The sequence below is a fragment of the Anomaloglossus baeobatrachus genome, chromosome 2, assembly GCF_048569485.1.
Source record: "Anomaloglossus baeobatrachus isolate aAnoBae1 chromosome 2, aAnoBae1.hap1, whole genome shotgun sequence".
NCBI lineage: Eukaryota > Metazoa > Chordata > Amphibia > Anura > Aromobatidae > Anomaloglossus > Anomaloglossus baeobatrachus.
In genome coordinates this window covers 91,431,873-91,458,874 of record NC_134354.1, presented here as the reverse complement: position 1 = coordinate 91,458,874, position 27,002 = coordinate 91,431,873, and the positions used below count along the sequence as shown (strand labels likewise).

The 27,002-nt window shown below is 42.3% G+C and overlaps 1 protein-coding gene across 1 annotated transcript in view; it reads left to right on the top strand.

The window, feature by feature from the left end:
- PIR (pirin) overlaps positions 1-27,002 on the top strand; it is an 85,392-nt gene that overhangs the window by 49,949 nt on the left and 8,441 nt on the right. The window contains exons 7-9 of the mRNA XM_075335160.1: positions 22,132-22,176; positions 24,881-24,963; positions 26,109-26,175. Of these exons, the coding sequence (XP_075191275.1) occupies positions 22,132-22,176; positions 24,881-24,963; positions 26,109-26,175 (195 nt within the window). The remainder of the gene's footprint in view (positions 1-22,131; positions 22,177-24,880; positions 24,964-26,108; positions 26,176-27,002) is intronic.

Genomic DNA, 27,002 nt, shown 5'->3' with positions numbered 1-27,002 from the left:
CCTCAGCTTCTATTGGCCAGCTGCCGTGTGACGTCGATGTGACGCCGAACGTCCCTCCCGCTCCAGGAAGTGGACGTTCGCCGCCCACATAGAGGTCCTATTGACGGGTAAGTACGTGTGACGGGGGTTAATCTTTTGTGCGGCACATTCAACAAAATTGAACGTGCCGCACATACGATGGGGGCGGTTACGATCGCATACGATATCGTATGCAGAATCGTAACATGTAAAGCAGGCTTTATATGCGACTTTACATGGAAAAATGTATGTTCTTGACTCTCTTTGCCCACTCTCACTTCCAGTAGTGCTCTCAATCTGACAGACTGCGAGGGCATCTTCAGTATACAGTGCCCTCTTCAGATCACCCACGGATTTTCTATTTGATTCAAGTCTGGGGTCCAAAATTTCCTGTTCTATACGCCATTCTTTTGTTGATTGCGAGATGTTCTTAGGCTCGTTGTCATGCTGAAAGGTGGAACTCCTCTTCATAGTCAGCTTTTTAGCAGAGGCCTGCAGGTTTTGGTGTAACATTGACTGATATTTGGAACTGCTTATAACTCCTCCCACCTTAACTAAAGTCCCAGCACCAGGTGCTGAGAAACATCCCCAAACATAATGCTGCCTCCACCATGCTTCACTGTGAGTATGTTGTGCTTTTGTTGATGCACAGTGTTGGTTTTGCCCCAAGCATACCTTTTGTAATTATGGCCAAAAAGTTCAACTTTGGTCTCATCAGATCCTAACATGTTTTCCCACATGCTTTTGGCAGACTTGATGTAAGTTTTAAAAAAACATGGTCAGGATTGGCTATTTTTCTTTGTAAGAAAAGGCTTTTGTCTGTCTACTGTACCCCACAGGCCAGCTTGACAAATACAGTACATTGTTGACACATGCAGTACACAACCAGTACTTACCAGAATTTTGTGCAGCTCCTTTTAAAGGGAATCTGTCACCAGGTTTTTGCTCCCCCATCTGAGAGCAGTGTAATGTAGAGACCGAGACCCTGATTCTAGCGATGTGTCACTTACTGAGCTGCTTTCTCTCATTTTGATAAAATCACTATTTATTTGCTGCAGATCTAGCAGTTACCTGAGAATTCAGCGCTGTATAATTTTGCCTCCACCACTGATTGGCAGCTTTCTGCCCATGTACACGTGTGCACAGAAAGTTGCAAATCAATGGTGGGGTTATAGAGGGCTCATGAATTTGGAGGAGTACCCAGCAGCAGGTTTATTAGTCCTCTAATTATGATTTCCTGCTGATAAAACAGTGATTTTATCAAAACTGTAGTAATCAGACCAATAAATTATTAGGTTCTCTTTCTCTTCATTATGTTTATCTCAGATGAGGTATCAAAAACCTAGTGACAGATTCCCGTTAATGTTTCTGAATGCCTCTTGGCAGCCTCCCGGTCCAATTTTCTTTTGTCTTTTCATCAATTATTGAGCGACGTCCAGTTCTAGGTGATGCCACTGTTGTGCCAACTTTAAGCCACTTAGTGATGTCTTTACAGTGTTCCCTAGTACATCTCATGTCTTGGAAATTTTTGTTGTAGTTTTCTCTCTGGAACATTCAACAATGTGATCCCTTTGCTATGTTGTAAGCTGTTTATGGATCGTGACTTTTGCTGTAAAGTGCAATTAAGAAAATGTCAGCAAAATCCAACCAGAATAGCTAAACTTTATATGGGATTATGCAGAATCACTGTAAATGATGGCAGCTGTGTACTTACTACTATGTGACGTGAGGTTAAATGTGATGCTCAAAATCTGAACACAATCACATTCCCAATTACAAGAGGGTGCTCACACTTCTGCAACCACATTATTTTAGTTTTTATTATTATTATTATTATTATTATTATTATTATTTCAGTTTGTTACATAGGTACTTAGGTTGAAAAAAGCCCTAGGTCCATGTAGTTCAACCTTCCTCCACTAGTTCTACATTTTGTCACGAAGTCATTTATAACCAACAATATTGTGTGCACTGAGGAAATCATCCAGCCCTTTTTTAAAAGCTGTTATAGTGTCTGCCATTACTACCTCTTGTGGTAGGGCATTCCACAGTCTGACTGCTCTAACTGTAAAGAACCTTTTCCTATTTAGCTGCCGGAATCGCTTTTCTTCCACTCGCAGTGAGTGCCCCCTGGTCCTTAGTACTGTCTTTGGAAGAAATAAGTCATGTGCCAGTCCTTTATATTGACCACACATGTATTTATACAAATAAATGAGATCTCCTCTGAGACGTCTTTTTTCCTAAACTAAACAAATTTAACTTTTTTTTTTTTTTTTTACCTCTCATCATATGGGCGGCCTCCATTCCTTGTAGTAGTCTAGTTGCCCTCCTTTGAACTGACTCTAACTTCTGAATGTCCTTTTTAAAATGTGGAGCCCAAAACTGGATCCCATATTCTAGATGTGGCCTTACAAGTGATTTATAGAGGGGTAACAATACGTTGGGATCACGGGATCTAATCAAGGTCAGTTTTTAATATCCTACATAGTTTGGTGTCATCAGCAAAGACTGACACTTGCCTCTCGATGGATTTGTATATACAGTATTATGAGTGACCTTAAAGATGGGAAATATTTTGCATTGAGTTTTTTTTTTTTTTTTTTTACATGACAATAACCTGACATTAATAGGGGTGTGTATACTTTTATATTCACAGGGTTTTGTAAAGGAGGATAGAAAACCAGACTGTTTTTTATATGTAAACAAGTTACCATGTAGAAAGTTCACTTGTATTTTACTAGAATAGACACTTTCCTTCTTCGCTCCAGATATGTCTCCGCGCACAATACACAAAGACAAGTTCATTATAAACAAACGTGAAACAAAACAGATTTTTGGGGGGAAGAAATGGATCTTTGCAGGAGTCTGGAATGTGATTCCTGGGAATATGATTGTGGCATGAACAGTATGTAACGGCCAGATTTGATAAAGGGCACTAACATAGAGCTCATTCCTCAGATATGAAACATTTCCAATCCTTAAAGGGGTTGCATGAGGTTTGAATGACATGGCTGCATTCTTCCCACAAATCACCACAAATCACAGCAGTGCTGGCAACAGATATTCAGTTCTGTCTAGATGAGCGGACCCAGACTGTAAAGTGGGCTTTACACACAGCGCCATCACTAGCGATGCCGGTGCCGATCGTACCCACCCCCGTCGGTTGTGCGTCACGGGCAAATCGCTGCCCGTGGCGCATAATATCGCTTACACCCGTCACTCATACTTACCTGCCTAGCGACGTCGTTGTGGCCGGCGAACCGCCTCCTTTCTAAGGGGGCGGTTAATTCGGCATCACAGCGACATCACTAAGCGGCCGCCCAATAGAAGTGGAGGGGTGGAGATGAGCGGCCGTAACATCCCGCCCACCTCCTTCCTTCCTCAATGGCGGCGGCTGCAGGTACGATGTCGTTTCTCATTCCTGCGGTGTCACACATAGCGATGTGTGCTGCCGCAGGAACGACTAACAACATCGTACCTGCAGCAGCAACGATAATCGGGAAAGGAACGACTGGTCAACTATCAACGATTAGGTGAGTAATTTTGATCGTTGACGGTCGTTCCTGCGTTTCACATGCAACAACGTTGCTAATGATGCCGGAAGTGTGTCACGAATTCCGTGACCCCAACGACATCTCGTTAGCGATGTCGTTGCGTGTAAAGCCCGCTTAAGGCTGAGGCCACACGGGGATTTGTGCGAGTCCTCGCATGACACTTGGCTCACGCTCGCAGCACAGCGGGTGCCGAGTGTCATGCGACTGTGGTCCGACTGTGCGATCAGACTACAGCTGCGGAGGAGAGAGCCGGCGCTGCAAGGAGAGGGAGGGATTAATCTCCCTAACTCCTCCATTGCCAGCTGATGCGAGAATCACACTGCTCTCGCATTACACCGGTGTAACGTTGAGTTCAATACGATGTTTCTCTCACCCCCATAGACTTGAATGGGTGTGAGTGAAACTGGATCGCATTCCACCCGCAGCATGCTGCGATTTATTTTCTTGGTTCGATTAGGGCTGAGAAAATAATTACTCATGGGAGCGGACCCATAGAGTAATATTGGTCCGAGTGGAATGCGTTTTTTTTTTTTGTTTTTTTTTTAATCGCATTCCACTTGCTCCGTATTACTCGCCGTGTGTGCTGACCCTAAAAGTCCAGATCTGCGCAGTTTCAAAGATACTCAGGTTCTGAGCCCGAGCCCAGGCCCGGGAGTTTGATCCGGATCTGGCACTCGAGAAATTTAAATATAAAATATAGGAATAATAAAGAAAATAAGAATGAAGCGAATGCTTCATACGTACCAAGGCTCCGTGTCATGGCGGCAAACTGCTTCTAGGTCGTGCATTCCCTTCCGGGGCCGTGAATTATTTCATCGCATATGTATAGCTTTCCCTGCTTTCCCCACTTACCGGCCGTCCTGGCATCTGTGATTGGTTGCAGTCAGACGCGGCCCCAGCCTGTGTAACAGCGTCTGACTGCAACCAATCACAGGCCCTGTCTGCGGGTCTGTATCATGGTATAAAAATAACTAAATGAAATAATTGGCGCATAGTCCCCCCATATAATGATACCCAGCACAGATAAAGCATATGGCTACAGGCTGCAGTGCCCAGCCATGCACTTATCTTGGCTGTGTATCAAAATAAGAGGAACCACATGCGTATGCGATGAGATGATGCGCGGTACCGGAAGTGAATGCGTGACCTTGGAAGCAGCTTGCCGCCATGACACAGAGCCTCGGTGAGTATACCGTGCAAGCTCCTACCCCCCTTATGCCTTCCACCACCATTTTTAGTTGCCGAATTCTGTTCCCCATAGATTTTTAAAAATTCAAAAATTCAAGAGGGACCCGCCGCTCCTGGTTATCTGCGAGCCCGCTCATCTCTAGTTCTGTCAGCTTATGTAGGGGGTGAGCTGCATTACCAGATGGTGCCTGTGGCTAATGGTGGCACTGTTTTTTGCTAAGCTGCAATACCAGAAACAACCAACCGACAGGTGTGGCGTTGTTTCTGGTACAATTTTATGGAATGTCATTACAACTCCTTGCGTTACACACATATATATTTAGGAAAAGTTATTGAACTTGTATTGCATATGGGAAAAAAAGTAACTGCCTCCCGCCAGCATGAATAGCAAGCAATTGTTAATTAGAAACAGTCAATCGGCCTCTATTTTTAGTCTGGATAGAACAGTGCCATATGCCTCGCTATTCGGACCATCAAAGAGCGATGGAAGTCTGATGGAAAACACAGCTTTCTTAGGTTAGCCGCAGATCAGTGTTTTATGAGATGTCCTATTGTTAGATCACTAAATCATACAACGGAGATTGGGGGGAAAACTCTTACATTTTAGATCGGCTACACTCCTAAAATAGACATACGGACATTACTTAAAGCAACATGTGACGAGACCATAACTCTTCACATAAGTCTGGAAGTGTTTTCGTAAAATCTGGATTTCTGTCAAATAGAGTAACATTTAGCTAGCGTTTCATATATTATTTTTTTATGGCTCTGTCTTTGTCAAAGGACACATTCAAGCATATTGAGTTCAGTCTCAAAACTTTTTTTTTTTTTTTTTTAAGAAATACATTTTTGTCCATTTCTGTACTTTGAGCAGGTGGACATATTTTGCATGGAGGACAATAAAAGGATAGCTAGCGATGGGCAGACTCGCAGATATCTGGAATCGTCGGGTCCAACCAGGTTAAAAAAAAAAAACAAACAAAGCTAGTTTGGGCCTGGAATTGATGCCAGATATCTGGCTGGACGCCGGTCCCTATGTAAGTCTATGGGGACCAGAATCTGGCGCTTTAAATGGTGGTAGAAGGGATATGGGGATTAGAGCAAGCGCGTTATACTTGCCTAGTCTCTGTGCGGCTCTAATGCTACTTCCGGGGCCGTTCATTATCATTCATACATAGTCAATGCTTCCCCCCGCCCACCGGCAGTCCCCATGTCTCTGGTTGCAGTCAGACGCTCCCCCCACCCTGTGTGACATCAATCTAGACGCATACACAGTGCCTCTGATAGTGTGTCTGACTGCAACCAATCAGAGGCACTGTGTATGCGTCTAGATTGATGTCACAGAGGCTGGGGCGCTGTCTGACTGCAACCAATCAGATGCCAGGACTGCCAATGGGTGGGGGGAGCAGTGCATATGCCTGAGGATCATGAGCGGCCCCGGGAGTAGAGTGAGCTGCCTAAAAGCAAAGTTACTGCTGCACAGGGACCGGTCGGTTTAAAGCGCCTGCTTTATTCTTATTTTCTTTTTTTTTTTCTTCTGATTTTTTTTTTTTTTTGTTCATTACCCTGGTGGCCAGACCCAGATCATTACCCGGGCTTCCCTGAGAACCATGGGCCCGGAATTCTTTTGAACCCGCACGGATCTAGACTTTTACATGATAGGTTTGCCCATCACTAGTTATAATCTAAGGCCCTGTGCACACGATGCGGTTTTTATGTGTTTTGTTTGTTTGTTTTTTTTTTTCTAGTGCAGTTTTGTCACAAATACTTTTGCCAGTTAAGCAAATGAGAATTCTGAAGTTTTATCTGCAGCATGTCAATTCTTGCAATGTTTTTCCACCCCAAAATGCATGAAAGACTCATTGAAAAAAACACGTGAAAAAACCACGCCAAAAGCGCATTGCATTTTTGGTGCTTTTTTTGTGCCAGGAGATAGATGCAGATTGGGGCAGAAATTTCTGCAGAGTTTTTTGCAAAGCATGGAAGCTTTTCTATATAGAAGTCAATGCGTGTAAGGGCTACAAAATGCAGAAAAAAACGCACCAACAATTGACATGCTGCAGATTATTTTCTGCATCAAAATAAGCAATGTGCGCACAGCACTTCAGAATTCACTTTGATTTTGCTGGCATAAGAATAGACTTGCAGATCTGGCCACAATCTGCACCAAATTTGGCCGAAATCTGCATGTCTATCTTGATACCAGCAAAGTCTATGAGAATTCTGAAGCCCTGTGCGCACGTTGCTTATTTTTTCCTTGCAGATTTGGTGCAGAAATTAATCTGCAGCATGTCAAATGTTGGTGTTTTTGGATGCATTTTCCAGCTCTTCCGCTCATTGACGTCTATAACAAAAAACAAACAAACAACAAATTGCACAAAAACACACCAAAACGCATACGTTTTTAGGTGCAGTTTTCTGCCAGAAAGTGCAGATTTCATGCAGAAAATGTCTTCACCAAATCTGCAGCATGTTAAGATAGCCTGTAAAAATCTGCACAGATATCTCTCCGTACTGCATATTTTCAGATTCACTGCCTGCTCAATATTGCTCGCTTTACCTGGGTGACTTCAATGGCAATCCTGTACCAGAATAACAAAATGATGTCTGAGATTTATAATGAAATCCGCAGTGTAAATGACCTGTCGTGTCTGATCTTTCCCGGATGGTACAGTTGATGCTGGTTTCATTCTGATCCAAAAATAAATTTCCATCCATGTTGAATTAATAAATCTTTATCGAGTTTTGCTTCTCACTTTCATCGCGGTTCTGGTTCTTGGCGTCGGTCCTAGATGGGCATTTGACAAGGGTTTATCTGAATGTCTGCTGACAAATGAACTGTTCTCTATGCCAGACTAGCTTCATTTTCCGTGACCAAAGAAACATAATTTTTCATTTATTTCTCCATTAATTTAGTAATGTTTTACTTTTGGCCATGTCTACTTTCTTAAAACCATTTGACTTCACAGATGCCGTCATCTAAAATATTCTCATATGTAATTTTATGTTGTCATAAAATTTGTCATAAAATCCATATAACATCTCTACTGCTAAAAGAATAACTTAACCACCAAAATATTCTTTGAACATATGGTTGCTATCTCCACAGAGTTTGCATGTTCACCTCATGTCTGCGGGATCTTCTCCGTGCCTTCCACTCTCCCTTGGGGTCTAACATTTCTCTTATAGATTAATTTGTCTATTGAAAGGCTTCTTTGTCAGAGTAATACTTATCAAAATGCCCTACAGGGGCATATGGACATCATAGGTGGGGGTCCCCTGTAGAAAGCTAAGAGCTATTTTAGGCCTTAATTGTGCCAGATGTGAACATCAAGACTGAAACAGATCAAATGTCACTAAAAGTTGAGCAGAACTGTTACGTAATTTCCCCCATCAGATCTTAAATCCCCTTCTTAACCCAATCTTGTCACAAAGAGCTCTTCAACCTTTGATCATCCAAAACTGTGTTCATCTAGTGTCACGGGTGACAGACAGTCATGTCGTTTCTGGCCGTAGAAGGGTACAGCGTTTTGCTGAGTAGAATGCTCTCTGACTTTCCACTGTTCCTGCTATCAGTAGTCATTGGTATAGGTAGCTTTACTGCAGGATTCATCTCGCTCCTCTGTAGACCGAGGAGGAGCTCGCCTTCCACCAAGCTGTTGATCATCAGCGTTATCTTGGTGCTTAAATATCCCCATCCTTCCTGGTGATTTTTTTTCCCCAGTTCTTTCAAGCCTTGGTTGCAAGCAGGTGGTTTGTATTCCTGTGTGGTATCATTGCTGATAGCTCTGCTGAACTTCTACCTGAGTCATCTGTGGATAATTCATGCTTTTCCCCTGTGTCCCCTCCTTGTGTCATCTATAGTGTTTAGTGGGGTTGACTAAGAGCTCATCCCATTCATTCCCTATTTAGGGCTCAGCACTAGGGATACCTAGGATCAGGGATCCGGCTCGGCACATAGGTGCAGTACCTACAGTCATATGAAAAAGTTTGGGCACCCCTATTAATGTTAACCTTTTTTCTTTATAACAATTTAGGTTTTTGCAACAGCTATTTCAGTTTCATATATCTAATAACTGATGGACTCAGTACAATAAACCTCATTTCAATCCAGAAATATTACTAACAAAAAATGTGCAATCCGCATTTAAACAAAATTTGACCGGTGCAAAAGTATGGGCACCCTTATCAATTTCTTGCTTTGAACACTCCTAACTACTTTTTAATGACTTAATAAAGCACTAAATTGGTTTTGTAACCTCATTGAGCTTTGAACTTCATAGGCAGGTGTATCCAATCATGAGAAAAGGTATTTAAGGTGGCCACTTGCAAGTTGTTCTCCTATTTGAATCTCCTATGAAGAGTGGCATCATGGGCTCCTCAAAACAACTCTCAAATGATCTGAAAACAAAGATTATTCAACATAGTTGTTCAGGGGAAGGATACAAAAAGTAGTCTCAGAGATTTAAACTGTCAGTTTCCACTGTGAGGAACATAGTAAGGAAATGGAAGAACACAGGTACAGTTCTTGTTAAGCCCAGAAGTGGCAGGCCAAGAAAAATATCAGAAAGGCAGAGAAGAAGAATGGTGAGAACAGTCAAGGACAATCCGCAGACCACCTCCAAAGACCGGCAGCATCATCTTGCTGCAGATGGTGTCAGTATGCATCGGTCAACAATACAGTGCACGTTGCACAAGGAGAAGCTGTATGGGAGAGTGATGCGAAAGAAGCCGTTTCTGCAAGCACGCCACAAACAGACGCCTGAGGTATGCAAAAGCACATTTGGACAAGCCAGTTACATTTTGGAAGAAGGTCCTGTTGTCTGATGAAACAAAGATTGAGTTGTTTGGTCATACAAAAAGGCGTAATGCATGGAGGCAAAAAAACACGGCATTCCAAGAAAAGCACTTGCTACCCACAGTAAAATTTGCTGGAGGTTCTATCATGCTTTGGGGCTGTGTGGCCAATGCCGGCCCCGGGAATCTTGTTAAAGTTGAGGGTCGCATGGATTCAACTCAGTATCAGCAGATTCTTGACAATAATGTGCAAGAATCAGTGACGAAGTTGAAGTTATGCAGGGGATGGATATTTCAGCAAGACAATGATCCCAAACACCGCTCCAAATCTACACAGGCATTCATGCAGAGGAACAATTACAATGTTACTAAGGTTGAAAAAAGACCTAGGTCCATCTAGTTCAACCTTCCTCCACCAGTTCTACATTTGGTCACTTAGTCATTTATAACCAACAATGTTGTGTGTACTGAGGAAATCATCCAGCCCTTTTTTAAAAGCTGTTATAGTATCTGCCATTACTACCTCTTGTGGTAGGGCATTCCACAGTCTGACTGCTCTAACTGTAAAGAACCCCTTCCTATTTAGCTGTCGGAATCGCTCTTCTTCCACTCGCAGTGAGTGCCCCCTGGTCATTAGTATTGTCTTTGGAAGAAATAAGTCATGTGCCAGTCCTTTATATTGACCACACATGTATTTATACATATAAATAAGATCTCCTCTGAGACGTCTTTTTTCTAAGCTAAACATATCTAACTTTTTCAACCTCTCATCATATGGGAGGTCTTCCATTCCTTGTAGTAGTCTAGTTGCCCGCCTTGAACTGACTCTAACTTCTGAATGTCCATTTTAAAATGTGGAGCCCAAAACTGGATCCCATATTCCAGATGTGGCCTTACAAGTGATTTATAGAGGGGTAACAATACGTTGGGATCACGGGATCTTATCTCTCTTTTTATACACCCTAGAATCTTGTTTGCTTTAGCAGCAGCTGCTTGACATTGAGTGCTGCTGCTCAGCTTATTTGTAAAAAGAATACCAAAGTCGTTCTCCTGTTCTGTAGTCCCGAGTTTACTTCCATATAATGTATACGCAGTTATAGGATTACTCCGTCCTAGGTGCATTACTTTACATATATCAACATTAAATCTCATTTGCCAAGTATCTGCCCATTCTGACATCTTATCCAGATCTTTTTGTAATATTGTACTATCAAGGTCAGTTTTTAATATCCTACATAGTTTGGTGTCATCAGCAATGACTGACAGTTTACTATCAATCCCATCCACAAGGTCATTAATAACGAGATTAAAATTGGTCCTAGCACAGATCCCTGCGGCACCCCACTGCTGACTATAGCCCATTTAGAGAATGTACCATTTATGACTACTCTTTTGTTTCCTATCTTTTAGCCAATTCCTTACCCAGTTACATATAGTTTCCCCCAGTCCTTGCTTCTGGAGCTTTAGTGTAAGACTATTATGTGGTACAGTATCAAATGCCTTTGCAAAGTCCAAATAAATCACATCAGCTGCATTACCAATATCCAGGTTTGCACTTACCCCCTCTTAGAACCCCAACAGGTTGGTTAGACACGACTTATCTTTCATGAATCCATGCTGTCTGTCAGTTATTATATTATTTTCTGCAACATATTTTTGCATGTCATCCCTTAAAATGCCCTCAAAAACTTTGCATACTACTGATGTCAGGCTTACTGGACAGTAGTTGCCTGGATCTACCCTCTTACCTTTCTTAAATATCGGTACCACATCAGCAATCCTCCAATCCTGAGGCACCAACCCTGTTACAAGCGAGTCTAAAAAGATGAAATACAGCGGTCTGTCAATTACGGAGCTCAATTCCCACAATATTTGTGGATGAATGCCATCTGGCCCTGGGGATTTGTCAATGTTTAATTTACTCAGACGTAGGCGTACTTCTTCTTGTGTTAAATTAATTATATTGGGTGATGAACGTTGATTTTTCACTTGTTAAATGATCCCTGGTACAGTCAGTTCCTTGGTGAACACAGATGAGAAATGCCTATTTAATATCTCAGTCTTTTGTTTGTCCTCCATAACTAACTTATATTTTAAGGGGCCAATACTATCCTTTGTTTTCCTTTTGGAATTAATGTATTTATAAAATATTTTGGGATTTATTTTAATGTCATTGACGATTTTTGTTTCAGTAGCTAGTTTTCCTTGTTTGATTTTTTTTTTTTTTTTTTGCATTTCCTATTGATGTCTTTATACTCCTGAAATGCTATTTCTGTATTCTCAACCTTTAAGATTTTAAACACCCTTTGTTTTTGTTTTATTATACTGTGTACAGTCTTATTTATCCATAATGGTTTGTTTTTATTCCGGGACATTTTATTACCAGAGGGTATACGTTTTTTACAGGACTCTAGCAGTATATCCTTAAACTTTCCCCATTTATGTTCAGTATCCCCAGTTACCATGACTTTGTCCCAATCTACACATTTAAGCTCTTCCCTTAATTTGTTGAAATCAGCTTTCCTAAAATTCCAGGTTTTAGCATTTACCCTTTGAAATGTTCTATTGAATATTACGTTGAAGCTTACCATATTATGATCGCTGGTGCCCAAGTGCTCCCGGACCTGTAGATCTGAAATTGTATCCGATCTATTTGACAGGACCAGATCTAGCAGATTATCTCCCCTGGTCAGTTCATCTACCATCTGAGAGAGGAAATGGTCTTAAATAGTAGATAAGAATTTTCAGCTTTTAGCACAACCAGGAGATTCTATGTCCCACTGAATGTCTGGATAGTTGAAATCCCCCATAATAAGAACCCGATTATTATTATTATTATTATTATTATTATTAGCTGTCTTTTCAATTTGTTCCAGCATTTCACCCTCTATTTGTTCAGGTATGTTAGGAGGCTTATAGCAAACTCCAATTAGCATTTTTCCATTATTCCCCTCCCCATGTACATTTACCCATACTGACTCTACATTGTTGCAGTTCCCCCCAATGTCATCATTCAACACCAGTTTTAGGTTAGATTTGATAAATATACACACCCCACCACCTTTTTTGTCTTTCCTGTCCCTCCTAAATGTACTATAACCCTGTATGTTTGTCACCCAGTCACGGCTTTCATCCAGCCAGGTTTCCGTAATGCCCACCACATCGTAATCCATGGTTGACATGAGTCTCCAGTTCATTCATTTTGTTTGCAAGACTTCTTGCATTTGCCAGTAGACATTTAATCCTATTAACACCTTTTATTACTCCTAGCCTCCCTACTTTCCTTGCATGTCCCATCCCCCCTAATCCTTCATTGACCCCTACTGTCTCACTGTCTCTATCTGCTCTATCCCCTTTTTTGCTCCACTACCCTCCTTCCCTCCCCCCAGATCCTAGTTTAAAAGCTCCTCCATCCGTCTGACCATTTTCTCCCCCAGCACAGCTGCACCTTCCCCATTAAGGTGCAGCCCGTCCCTACCGTAGAGCCTGTAGCCGACTGAGAAGTCGGCACAGTTCTCCATGAACCCAAACCCTTCCTTCCTGCACCAATTTCTAAGCCACGTATTTATCTCCCTAAGCTCCCGCTGCCTTTCTAGTGATGCTCGTGGCACCGGTAGTATTTCTGAAAACACCACCTTTGGAAGTCCTGGACTTCAGCTTCTATCCTAGTTCCCTGTAATCATTTTTAAGGATCTTCCACCTGCCTCTAACTTTGTCATTAGTACCAATGTGCACCATGACCGCTGGGTTTTCCCCAGCCCCACCCAGCAATCTGTCTATCAGATCTGCAATATGCCGAACCCGAGCACCCGGCAGACAACACACTGTTCGGCATTCACGGTCTTGGCGACAGATTACAATGTTCTGGAATGGCCATCCCAGTCCCCAGACCTGAATATGATTGATTGAAAATCTGTGGGATGATTTGAAGCGGCTGTCCATGCTTGGCGACCATCAAGCTTAACTGAACTGGAATTGTTTTGTAAACAGGAATGGTCAAATATACGTTTATCCAGGATCTAGGAACTCATTAAAAGCTACAGGAAGCAACTAGAGGCTGCTATTTTTTCAAAAGGAGGATCTACAAAATATTAATGTCACTTTTATGTTGAGGTGCCCATACTTTTGCACGGGTCAAATTTTGTTTAAATGCGGATTGCACATTTTCTGTTAGTACAATAAACCTCATTTCAATCCGGAAATATTACTCAGTCCATCAGTTATTAGATATATGAAACTGAAATAGCTGTTGCAAAAACCCAAATTGTTATAAAGAAAAAAGGTTAACATTAATAGGGGTGCCCAAACTTTTTCATATGACTGTATCTATGGTGGAGAGGAACCCCAGGAACCAGCCGTAGGTTCAGTTAGGGGTCACCATCTCCCCCTTTCATTAGACACAGGGTTTCCCTTCCCTTTTGTAGTGTGCTTGGTACTTCCCCGTACCTAGCATCACATCTAGTTTACATTATATAATTGGTGTTTCTTGCTTTTTTAGATATTTTTTCCAACATTATAGTATCCTATATGATAAACATTTTAGGAGTTTAAGAGCAAAGATTAGAGTACGTTTACACAAACCAATGGTTACCATTAAACAGCCACCGATCAGCTACATGTCTGCCGATCAGTGGTTTAGACAGGCCAACCACACTTATAACGCATGTAGAATGATCGGTAAGGCCACGTGCGCATATTGAGTATTTGGTGAGTTTTTTTACTTCAGTATTTGTAAGACAAAGCCATGAGTGGGTAAAAAAAATGCAGCAGTGGTGCCCGTGTTTCTATTTGTTTTCTCTGATTTTTCCACTTCTGGCTCTGGGTACAAATACAGAGGTGACAAACTCACCTAAAACCGACATTTGCACGTGGCCTAAGAGGTTGTTCTGTGCACATAGATTGTTATTGTTCTTGGCAGCGCAGTGTCCTGTGTAATCAGGATCTTGTAAATTACTTCAGCCAATGAAAGTGTGTTTTGCGTGTACACTAGGTGATTATGGGGAAATTGGCATTCTTAGTAATACCATATTTTTTGGACAATAAGATATATTTTTTTTTTTCCCTCCAAACTTGGGAGGAAAATGGTTGGTGCATTCTATGGTATGAATGTTCCTAGCTCGCTGGCAGTGGTAACGGAGCGGGATCAAAGGAAGCAGGAGCAGTGAATATTAATTTATCCATTAAAGGGAAATTAATACTCACTGCTCCCCACGCCCATATTCCCGCTCACCCCTTGGCACCGAGGTCCGTGATTAGTAAAAATCTTCAGTCATTTACTATCACTGACGCCAGCGCCGAGATGTGGGTAGGATCATGGGGAGCAGTGAATATTAATTTCCCTTTAATGGATAAATGAATATTCACTGCTCCTGCCACCACCGGCTTCCCGCAGCCGCAACCCTGTCCCTGCATTCGGCGCCTGTGACTGGGGTCATATGGCAATGACCTCATGTGCTGCCCGTCACTTACACGCTGAAGTCAGTTGCCAGTATCAGAAGAGGATGTCTTGTCTTCCCTCTACACCTGGGGAGTGGAGGGAAGATAAGTAGAATTGTTTTTTGTTTTTTTTCTTTCATGTTTGAAACATAACAAAAGAGATATATATCAGAATGGGCCCATGATGGGTGATATATACAAGGATGTGGAGCGTATACTGTATGCCAGGATGTGAAATTATGAGGGGCTTCTCATAATTCTTTGGCTGTACCAGGAAAGAAACGAGATAGGATGATTAAACTTTACATTTACTCCACATACTCTCCACTGATGTCATCTCACTTCTTACACCAGTATTGCAAGTTCTGTAAGACTAGCAAAAAGAAGGATTTTGGTTGTATCTTAAACCAAGCATCCACAGCAGCCATAGCATCAGAAATGGTATGAAATTTGGTACCCTTGAGGTGTTTCTTCAGGTTTGGAAACAGATGATAGTCAGAGGGAGCTAGATCTGGTGAATAAGGTGGGTGGTCACCAGCTGGAAGCCCAGCGCTGCCAGTTTTGCCCTGGTCTCTTGTGTAGTGTGAGTGGAGGTGTTGTTTTGCAGGAACAAGATTCCTTTGGACCGCTTCCCGCACCTTTTGGCCTTCAGAGCTGCCTTTAATTGGTCCAAAAGTTCAATGTAATACCTTGCATTCATACCACTGTGCCTCCACTCTTTTGACTGCTCCTTATTTTCAGAGTCATACAAATATATCCACGTCTCATCCATAGTGACTAGTTGATCCAGGAAGTTCTGATCATTCCAGAAATGCTGACAAATGGACCGGGAAGTTTTCATTCGCATGCTTCTCTGTACTGTTGTCAAACATTTGGGGACCTACTTTGCAGATAGCTTCCTGATGTCCAAATGTTCATGGATAATGACACAAACACGTTCACGGGAAGTCCCCATGATGTCTGCTATTGCTTTAGCTGAAATTCGTCGATTCTCCAGTATGAGGTTGTGCACAGCATTGACTATCTTGAGAAGAACAACCACTCTCGGTCGTCCAGGACGTTCCTCATCATTGGTGCTGAAGTGGCCCGTTTTAAATTTGGCAACCCAGTTTTTAACTGTGGAATATGAAGGACATTGATCCCCCAATGTCTGTGACATATCACCATGAATATCCTTCATGGACTTTCCGTGCAGATACAAGAATTTTATCACTCTTTTCCTCTCAGTTGTTGTGAATATCGCATTAGACTCCACCGTTTTGTTTTCTCGTGTGCGGAGAACAATGTTGCCATAAGCAACAAACACAAAATTTTGAAAAAATATATTAGACACACAAGGCTTTTATGCGATGTAACATTCGTTACCATAGAAACAAAAAAGATCACAAAGCCAAAGACTTATCAGCAGCCCCTCTTGTATGTATGTATGTATGTATGTATATATAATAAATAAAAAAATATATAATACCGGGAAAGGGGACACATACCAAGGTGGGCAACATATATTCCAGGATGGAGGACATATATACCAAGGAGGGGTCCTGGATGGGAAACACATAAACAACGAGGACATGTATACCAGTATAGGAAACATATATACCAGTATGGATGACATATACACCCGGTTGGGCCATATATATGCCAGGATGGGTGACCTACACACCGGGATGAACCACATACAGTTGTGCTCAAAAGGTTACATACCCCGGCAGATTTTTTTGCTTTCTTGGCCTTTTTTTCAGAGAATATGAATGATAACACATAAACTTTTTTTCCACTCATGGTTAGTGGTTGGGTGAAGTCATTTATTGTCAAACTACTGTGTTTTCTGTTTTTAAATCATAATGACAACCAAAAGCATCCAAATGACCTTGATCAAAAGTTCATATACCCCAGCTCTTAATACTGTGTATTGCCCCTTCTAACATCAATGACAGCTTGAAGTCTTTTGTGGTAGTTGTGGATGAGGCTCTTTATTTTCTCAGTTGGTAAAGCTGCTCATTCTTCTTGGTAGAAAGCCTCAGTTACTATAAATTCCTGGGCTTTCTTGCATGAACTGCATGCTTGAGTTCTCCCAAGAGTGGCTCAATGATGCTGAGGTCAGGAGACTGAGACGTCCACTCCAGAACCTTCACTTTGTTCTGCTGTAGCCACTAACAGGTCGACTTGGCCTTGTGTTTTGGATTATCATGTTGGAATGTCCAAGTATGTCCCATGTGCAGCTTCCAGGCTGATGCGTTTAAATTTTCTTCCAGTATATGCTGATCACATGCTGCATTCACCTTTCCTTCAACTTGGACCAAGTTTCCTTTGCCTTTGTAGCTGCTCATACATCCCCACATCATCAGCGATCCACCTCCATGCTTTACAGTAGGAATGGTGTTCCTTTCATTATAGGCCTTGTTGACACTTCTCCAAATGTAACGTTTATGGTTGTGGCCAAAAAGTTCGATTTTGGTCTTATCACTCCAAATTACCTTGCTCCAGAAGTTTGGAGGCTTGTCTCTGTGCTGTTTTTGGCGTATTGTAGGCGAGATTCTTTGTGTCATTTGCACAGCAATGCCTTTTTTTCTGGCGACTCGACCATGCAGCCCATTTTTTTTTTTCAAGTGCCTCCTTATTGTGCATCTTGAAACAGCCACATGTATTTCATATGATGTTATTTGTGGGTTTTTCTTTGCATCCAGAACAATTTTCCTGGCAGTTATGGCCAAAATTTTCTTGGTCTACCTGATTGTGGTTTGGTTTTAACAGGGCCCCTAATTATCCATTTGTTAATCACCGTTTGAACACCGCTGATGGGCATTATTAATTCCTTGGATATCTTTTTGTATCCCTTTCCTGTTTTATACAGTTCAACTATCTTTTCCCGTAGATCCCTTGACAATTCTTTTGCTTTCCCCATTACTCACAATCTAAAAACGTCAGTGACTGGATGAAAGATGCAAGAGTCTATCTGGATCCCAAAAACTCACTCAGCTTTTATGCACACACTAATTACAAGCAAACAGGTCACAGATGAGGATGTTACCTTTATTAGCCATTCAAACCCATTTGTGTCAACGTCTGTGCATGATATCAGGCCAAAATCTCCAGGGTATATGAACTTTTGATCAGGGTCATTTGAATATTTTTGGTTGTCATTATGATTTAAAAAGTGAAAACACAGTAGTTTGACAATAAATCGTATCACCCAACCACTGACCATGAGTGGAAAAAAAGATTTTATGTTCTCATTCATACTCTCTGAAAAAAGGCCAAGAAAACAAAAAAAATCTGCCAAGGTATGTACACTTTTGAGCACAACTGTTTATACCAGTAAGGGCTCCAGGATGGGGGACATTTCCCCATTTTATAGGGTCAGCAGCAGATCCTTCCTATATCAGTGCACTATTCTTATAACTTTTTTTTTTTTACCTATTTTCCTCTAAAACCTAGGTACGTCTTATACACTGAAAAATACTGTAATCTGCAGTGTAACTGTACTCTTAGACTCAGATCGCATGAGCATATAAAAAAAAATCATCCTGTTTTTTTCCAGAAAAAAAATTGATATTTCACTTTGTCATCTGTATGCAATCTGTATGGCATCTGTTTTTATACATCAGCAGTTGTTAAAATTAGCAAGATCAAATACAGTTTCTTGTTTGAAAAAAAAAATTGCAATTTTTCCATAAAAATTGGATGCTATACAGTTGATTCGTGGGGGGTCCATTATTTTTGTGCACCCATACATTTTAATAGATAAACTTTCATCCATCATTCAGAAGAAACTAGTGCGTGCTGTTGAAAAAAAAACAAAAACTGTTCATCTGAAAAACCTAGTAGAATAACAATGGTCCTAGTGCTGTCCATGTTGTGTCAATTTTTGACGGACTACACTCAGGTTGAAAATACATGCATTTGAACTTGACCTTAGAATAATCTATAAAACAATCCTCAATTGGTGGCCAAACTCTTTTTGTTTTTCTTCTACAATTTAGTAATCCTTACCACCTTCCTCTAGTTCAGGGGTCAGGAACCTATGGCTCACGAGGCAGATGTGGCTCTTCTGATGGCTGCATCTGGCTTCCAGACAAATCTTTAATAAAAAGAAAAACACGATATTTTCCAGTTTGTAAGACACACTTTTTCCCCCCCAAAACTAGGGCAAAAATGGTGGTGCGTCTTACAAACCGCATATGGCTTACTGGGGCGGCAGTGGGTGGCACATGGTCAGCAGTACTTTGGGCTCATAAGGTGTTGCGGCAGCGAGCACTGCCGGAAGAATGCGGGCTGCTTCAAATCTCCCGCAGTTGACAAGATCAACTTCAAGAAAATGGCCGTGGATGCGGCGCATGCGCAGCTAGGACTCTGCTGCCATTTTCTTAAAGTTCATCTCGTAAACTGGGAGATTCAAAGCAGCCCGTCGGCAGATCAATGACGCATGCTGCCGTGACACCCCACAAGCCCACAGCAGTATCACCAACCCTCCGCACACTGACCCTCTTGAGTCGTGACACCCCCTCCTCCGTACACACAGCATCACCTACCCTGCCTCCTGGAACTTTCTGAGCTGCTCCCCCACTCCCTGGGGAGTATGGCTCTCAGGGAATTATACTTTAAAATATATGGCATCCATGGCTCTCTCAGCCAATAAGGTTCCTGACCCATGCTCTAGAAATACAACTCTTTATGCAATTGAGCAGAAATGTCACATACATCCCTGACCTCACTCCTGCCCCAGCTTCCACCACTTTCAGCTTGGGACCGTTCTGGTCCCAAGGTTGGCACAGGCAGCTTCGCAGCTGGTGGGTACACTTGTAGTGGGAGGTTTGCAGTGGTGCCTACAGCTCCTCTGCAGGGGGACACCATTAAGTGTTGCCCATAGTCATTGGGTTCTTCCAGTAGACCTGTAATAGGATGGTGGCAGCCTATCTATATCCTTGAACTTTCTCCTGTTATTGCCAATGATTGTATAGCTAACACTACCCTGGTTCACTTGTATAGGCTTGATGTCTTTTTACTGACCCAGTTTTTATTCCATGGTCACTAATGCTGATATTAACCCTTGGATGTCCTTCTGGACTTTCCTCTTAGACTGTTAGATTACTTTGCCTCATCACATATCTCCTCAATTCCCTGGACTTGAACCCTACTTTTCCCTAACTAAGCTGTTGGATCTGCTTACCCTGGCTCTCTGATTTTGGGTCTTTTTGACAGCTTTTTCCTCAACATACTTCACCGGCCAGCAACTAACCCAAGGATGCAACACAATGTCCAAAACATCTTGATGATTCGGTGCCTGTGTCGCTTATTTTTTAAGGGTATTGTTGTGCAGTTCATAACGATTGTATGATCATTATTCCGGAGCAAAGGGATTATGCAACGAACAATATTTACCAACTATCCACAGAATCATTGGTCCGCAACTATTGTAAATGTATCACATGTCCTATGTTATTGAGAAAACCCCTTTAAGCCATAGACAATCATCTATAACCTTTATAATCAAGCTTGATTTTCAATTTTATTCTTTACAAAAAAAAGTTACTTATCTATTGTTATATACAATTGTGCAGATACAAGAGAAAACCTAAAGGGGGCTTTACACGCTACGACATTGCTAATGCGAACTCGTTGGGGGTCACGGAATTGGTGACGCACATCCGGCCGCATTAGCGATGCCGTTGCGTGTGATACCTATGAGCGATTTTGCATCATTGCAAAAACGTGCAAAATCGCTCATCGGTGACATGGGGGGTCCATTCTCAAAAATCGTTACTGCAGCAGTAACGAGGTTGTTCCTCGTTCCTGCGGCAGCACACATCGCTCCGTGTGACACCGCAGGAACGAGGAAGCTCTCCTTACCTGCCTCCCGGCCGCTATGCGGAAGGAAGGAGGTGGGTGGGATGTTACGTCCCGCTCATCTCCGCCCCTCCGCTTCTATTGGGCGGCGGTTCAGTGACGCAGCTGTGACGTCGCTGTGATGCTGAACGAACCGCCCCCTTGGAAAGGAAGCGGTTCGCCGGTCACAGCGACGTCGCCGGACAGGTAAGTAGTGTGACGGGTCTGGGCGATGTTGTGCGGCACAGGCAGCGATTTGCCCGTGTCGCACAACAGATGGGGGCGGGTACCCACGCTAGCGATATCTGTACCAATATCGCAGCGTGTAAAGCAGCCTTTAGGCAAGGAACTCTGGATGGCGAGAAGAATAATATCCACACGAGTCCTCAGCAAAGAGGAGTCTCAGTCTACTTGTCAAGTGCAGCTTTTTAGTCCAGTACTCGACATGATATGTGTATTCTTTATCTGTTGTGTTATTGGCTGAAAAGCTACACAAATTCTATAAGGAATGTACATTCTCTATAGTGCTAGCCATTGAGCATAGCCACAGCTTTACATGGTAACACTATATAGATACATTTGTGACAAGTATTTTGTGCCACAATTTAGGGAAGAGAGGTTTATTACAATTTGTAATTAACACTGTTCCTTCATTGTGAAATTGTTACACCCTCCAAATTGGTGCTGTTTGATGGTTAGGAAATATCTACATTAATGTAATAAATATCCAGAACGTATGGTAAAAACAGGACTGCTATGGTGAGCACACGGTGAGGGGGGGGGGGTTTCTGGTCAGATGTGACTCCTGGGACAATGGTTGGAGATCACTACTCCATAACTTGACAAAAGAAGAGGTCTTTACTCACAGGGAAAAAAGTCTTGACTGATAACATGGGCGGCACAGTGGCTCAGTGGTTAGCACTGCAGTTTTGCAACGTTGGGGTCCTAGATTCAAATCCCACCAAGGACACCATCTGTAAGGAGTTTGCATGCTCTCCCCGTGATTGTGTGGGTTTCCTCCAGGTTCTCCGGTTTTCTCCCACACTCTAAGGACATTTTGATAGGAAACTTAAATTGTGAGCCCCAATGGGGACAGTGTTGTCAATGTATGTAAAGCGCTATGGAATTAATAGCTCTATATAAGTGAATAAATATTGTAATAATAATATGACAATTGTCGGAGAGCCATATCCGCTATTGATGATTGTGCACAGAGCTAGAATCATGGATCTTTATAGTTATTAATTTTGCATAACTCGGTGGTTTACCTACAGCAAAACTTCATATGTTTTATTTTTTTGTTAAATTACAGGATGGACTGCCTTCATCTACACACTGGAAGGAGTGATACATGTTGGTAAGTCTCCAATGAATATTTAGAGTTAGTAACACTGCTGATTAGTGCTATAATTATCCTCTAATATCTGTGATCCCTCATCACATAAACTTCAATATCACAAAAAATAATAAAGCAGAGAACCTTTTATGGCTAAATGCAGTAAAGTAAATGTACGTAGGGTGTTTAAAAAAAATAAAAAATAAAAATCCTGGTTTACTCTAATGTTTGTATTAAAGTGAACCTGTCAGGTCCAATATGCACCCAGTACCACAAGCAGTTCTGGGTGTATATTGCTAATCTCTGCCTAACCGTCCCTGTATACACTAGCATAGATAAAGAGATCTTTAAGGTACTGTCACACATAACGAGATCACAGCTGAGTCACGGTTACTGTAGCAAATATCGCAGTAGCGATCCCGTTAGCGATCTCGTTATGTGTGACACCTACCAGCGATCAGACCCCTGCTGTGAGATCGCTAGTTGTTGCAGAATGGGCCAGGCCATTTTCTTCAAAGGCCATGTCCTACTGGGCAGGACACATCGCTGTGTTTGACACTGTGTGACAGGGTCACAGTGACTGCTGAGATCGTTATACAGGTCGCTACTGCGGCCTGTATTGTTCCTGCATCGCTGGTAAGATCTGACTGTGTGACCTCTCACCAGCGACCTCCCAGCGACTTACCAGCGATTCCTATCAGGTTGCATCTTTATCGGGATCGCAGGTAAGTGGTTGTGTCTGAATGGGCCTTTCGAAAAAGTATTTGTAAAGATCTTCTATCGTATGCTAATGAGCGAGGGGACTAGTCCCCTGGGCGTTAGTTCCCCTTGCCAGTCGGCCCATTTTCATGTTATTACGCTCCTGGATTTTGGCTCAGTGCCCATGACTCTGGAGTTTGGGTCATGTGCACTACTTCAGTTTGAAGCCAGGGCGAGTACACCCGGCTTTATAGTGCGCATGACGCAAACTCCGGGGTCATGCGCACTGAGCCAAAATCCCCCGTCGCGATGGTGGCTGAGAGGTGAGTGAGATCATCATGTGACTACACACCCACAGGGGTGTACTAACATGCTAATGGCGCCGAATAGCCAGAGGAACCAACGCCCAGAGGACTAGTCCCCTCGCTCATTAGCATACGGTAAAATCTTTAGAAATATTTTTTCTAAAGATCTCTTTATCTATGCTAGTGTATACTGGGTGCTTATCTGTCTGGGTGCCTATTGCACCTGACAGGTTTCCTTTACTCACCTGATGATAATATGAAGATGTACAAAGTCCACACCGTGCCAACTCTAACTGATCCTTTTTTTTTTTTTTATTATCATTATTAATATTATTATTATTTTCTTCAGTCTTTGAAAAAATAATCTTTGTTATTTACTTCATCTTGCTTCTATTTCTCTCAAACTCCATGCTGAAAATACTGCTTCACCTGCCTAATTTATGTACTTGGGGGGGGGGGGCGCAGATGATGTCTTATCCGAGGGTACCAGAAATAATTAAATTAGGTGCACTAACCTGGTGCAGTTGTGTTACAGACACAACCACTGTGACCACGTGTTGAGGAAGGCTGCTGCAGAACCCAGAAGGATAGCACTGGAGGAGATGGAAGAAAAGGGGTAATCCGCGCTGCCAGAAGATCAGTGAAGATCAATGGGGATTTAGATATTTGATTTTATTGTTCGACACTTTTTGGAACTGTATGACTCCTTCAGGATCAAAAATCTGGCTAATACCAGGAAGCAATACTACTTTTCTGTTGGTTAAGGCCCTGCCCCTTCTAGTCACAGGAGTATGACATCAGCACAGGTCCTTCTAGTCACCTAGTAAAACAATTCTATAATAGAATTAGCATAAATAACAGGAGGAGGACGGACAGGCAGGGGGCAGGAATCACGATGAATACACACCCCAGCTATCAGCTGATTGGCAGCTGCTGTCATTCAAAAAACTGCTTTTTTTTTTTTTTTTTTTTTTCTCAAACTTTACTTGCTTGTGTTTCAAAACCTATACATCCAACCTGGCAACTAACGGTATGTATAGAATCCGCATGATAGTGCCAGTATAGCACTGGGTTTAGGTTATATAGGAAAATCCTGCCAATTGGTGCGCTTTAAGGAAATCGAAGAACAAATTGAGATGTTTAGTATACAAAAATGGCCATTTCTATATCTGCTAGTAGCCACACTAAACTGAAGCCTCTCTCTAGGTTTAAAAACCTCCATGTGTATGGGCGAGTAGGGACCTGCTATAAAGAACAAAATCACTGTGGCCAGTCGCGGACGCATGACTCCACAATCCAGACAAAAAGACTGATGGCATTCCCAAACATGCAATGTGAACAGGTGCACAGCCAAACATGAAACATAATGACAAAAAAGACAGCTGCACTCTGAAATACCAAAGCATGCAAACATTTTAAGTTTTGGGTTTTTTTCTGAAAAATTTTGAGTTGAACCCATTTTTGCTGATTAGTTTCTGGTTACATTGTATATTGACAGCTGCTTCAAAGGCGGGGGACTGATTGGACTAGCAGGCATGTGAGCTGTAATCCGGGCAGGCATAATCTCCATATGATATAATATAACGTTCATTGTATGGAAACTAACTGTTGCACCCGCATCCAGTTCATTTTTTTAGATAACATTTTATATTTTATTAGCATATGTCATAGTTTGATTTATTATGTTAATTGTTAATGCTTCTCATTTTTATTTTTTTAAGGTCCATGTGATGCCCAGAGACCAATTGAGGCTCACCACACAGCCGTGCTGGACGATGGCGACAATGTACAATTTGATAACCAGGTTGGAACTAAATGTTTTTGCTGTGGTTTAAAATGCCGAAACTGTTAAAATGTGATGTTTTCGCTGTGGTCAAAACCTTTTTCTCTTAATAATGAATTGAAAAATGTTATTTTGTATACCACGATCAATGAAATAAAGGGTCACTAGAAAACATGTTTTATTTTAAAAGAACGGCAGTCTTGTGGCTGATGTTTGAGTTGCCGGGAATTGGCAATCCCATAGTGTAATATATGTTATTGCAATTTATGTAAAGTCTGTTTTAAAGGGAACCTGGCATCAGATGTTGATAATACTTACCGAACGGTCAGCGCGGAGCAGATGGGTCGGATGGGCATCTCCGGGTTCCACGCCTACTCTTTCGGCCATCTTTGTCCTCCTTCTGAAGCTAGTGTGGATGACACGTTCTACGTCATCTACACTAGCCGACAGTGAGGTTCTGCGCAGGCGCACTTTGATCTGCCCTGCTCAAAGTGCGCCTTTGTAGGATCTCACTGTCAGCGTCATCCACACTATCTTCAGAAGGAGGACAACGATGGCCGAGAACGGAGACTCCCATCCGACCCATCTGCTCCGCGCTGACCGTTGGGTATTATCATCATCCGGTGACAGGTTCCCTTTAAAGCTGTTTTGAGGCAGATCTGTCAGCATCTACAATTGAAGAATTTAAAAGGTATCCTGAGCTGATTCTCCTGTATGCGTAAGTGCAGATTATTGAGGCTTTACATGTACGAACTGTGGATCCAGCCAGATTATCAATCTCCTCACCAGAACTCAACAATTTCATTTATACTCATAAAATTATTGAGTTAGAGTCCGAAAACTTATGGTTGATCCAGAAGTCACAGTCCGTACATGCACTGTAAAAATTTAATGTGTGAAGCCAGCACATAACTACGCTTTCAGGTTTTGGGTTGATGAAAAACATCAACAGTGCATGGCACTTTTATCATTCTTTTTTTCATTTATGAGGTTTTTGCAGCTGTTGAAGATAATTTGTGAATGTCGTTTTCAGCCACCCATGACCAGTTTGCGGCAGCCACCTGGGGACTTAGCACTGCGTCTGTTGGGGAAGCAGTGGTAGTAATAAGATGTCATATTAAAGCATTTTACTCAAAGAAGTAATGTGTCTGTCTTACTATGTGCAGAGTGATGACCTGGCTCACTTGGTTTTGATTGCTGGAGAACCAATAAATGAACCTGTCGTGCAGCATGGTAAGATAATCCCTTTTCTGATCTACCATATAAAATATTTCTAATATAAAGTGTTTAGCCAAGACATTTTATTTCTCCACAATTATCGTGTTATATTAATTCAGTTGTGTCTCTGCTAGTGATGGGTCGACGCGGACTGTAAAAGTCCAGATCAGCGCGGTTTAAAAGGTACCGCAGTGCCGGACCTGGGCCCCAAGATTCCAGATATTGATCCGGATTCAGCACTCAGTAAATTTTAAAAAAAATAAATAAAGGAAAAATAAAGAAAATAAGAATGAAGCGAGCACTTCATACTTACCGAGGCTGCTCCCGCGGCCGCTCATTCACTTCAGGGTGGCTAAACATTGCTCATCCATATGCACTGCTTTCCCCAGCCACCGGACGTCCTGGCATCTGTGATTTGTTGCAGTCAGATGCACCCCCATGGTGTGACAGGGTCTGCCGGCAACCACTCTCAGGCGCTGTCTGTGGGTCAGTATTGTGGTGTAAAAATAAATAAATTGGTGTACGGCCCCCCATATCATGATACCCAGCACAGATAAACCCTACAGCTACAGGATACAGCCCCCAGCCGTGCACCTATCTTGACTGTGTATCAAAATAAGAGGATCGCATGCAACTTTTTTTAAAATTATTTAAATAATTAAATCGGCGTGCGGTCCTCCCCCAATTTTGATACCCAGCCATGATAATGCCCAAGAGCTGGGGGCTGATGTTCTCAGCCTGGGGAGTTCCATGGTTATTGGGACCCCCCCAGGCTAAGAATAGCAGCCTGCGGTCACCCTGGCATTGCCGCATCCATTAGGTGCGACAATCCCAGCGCTTTA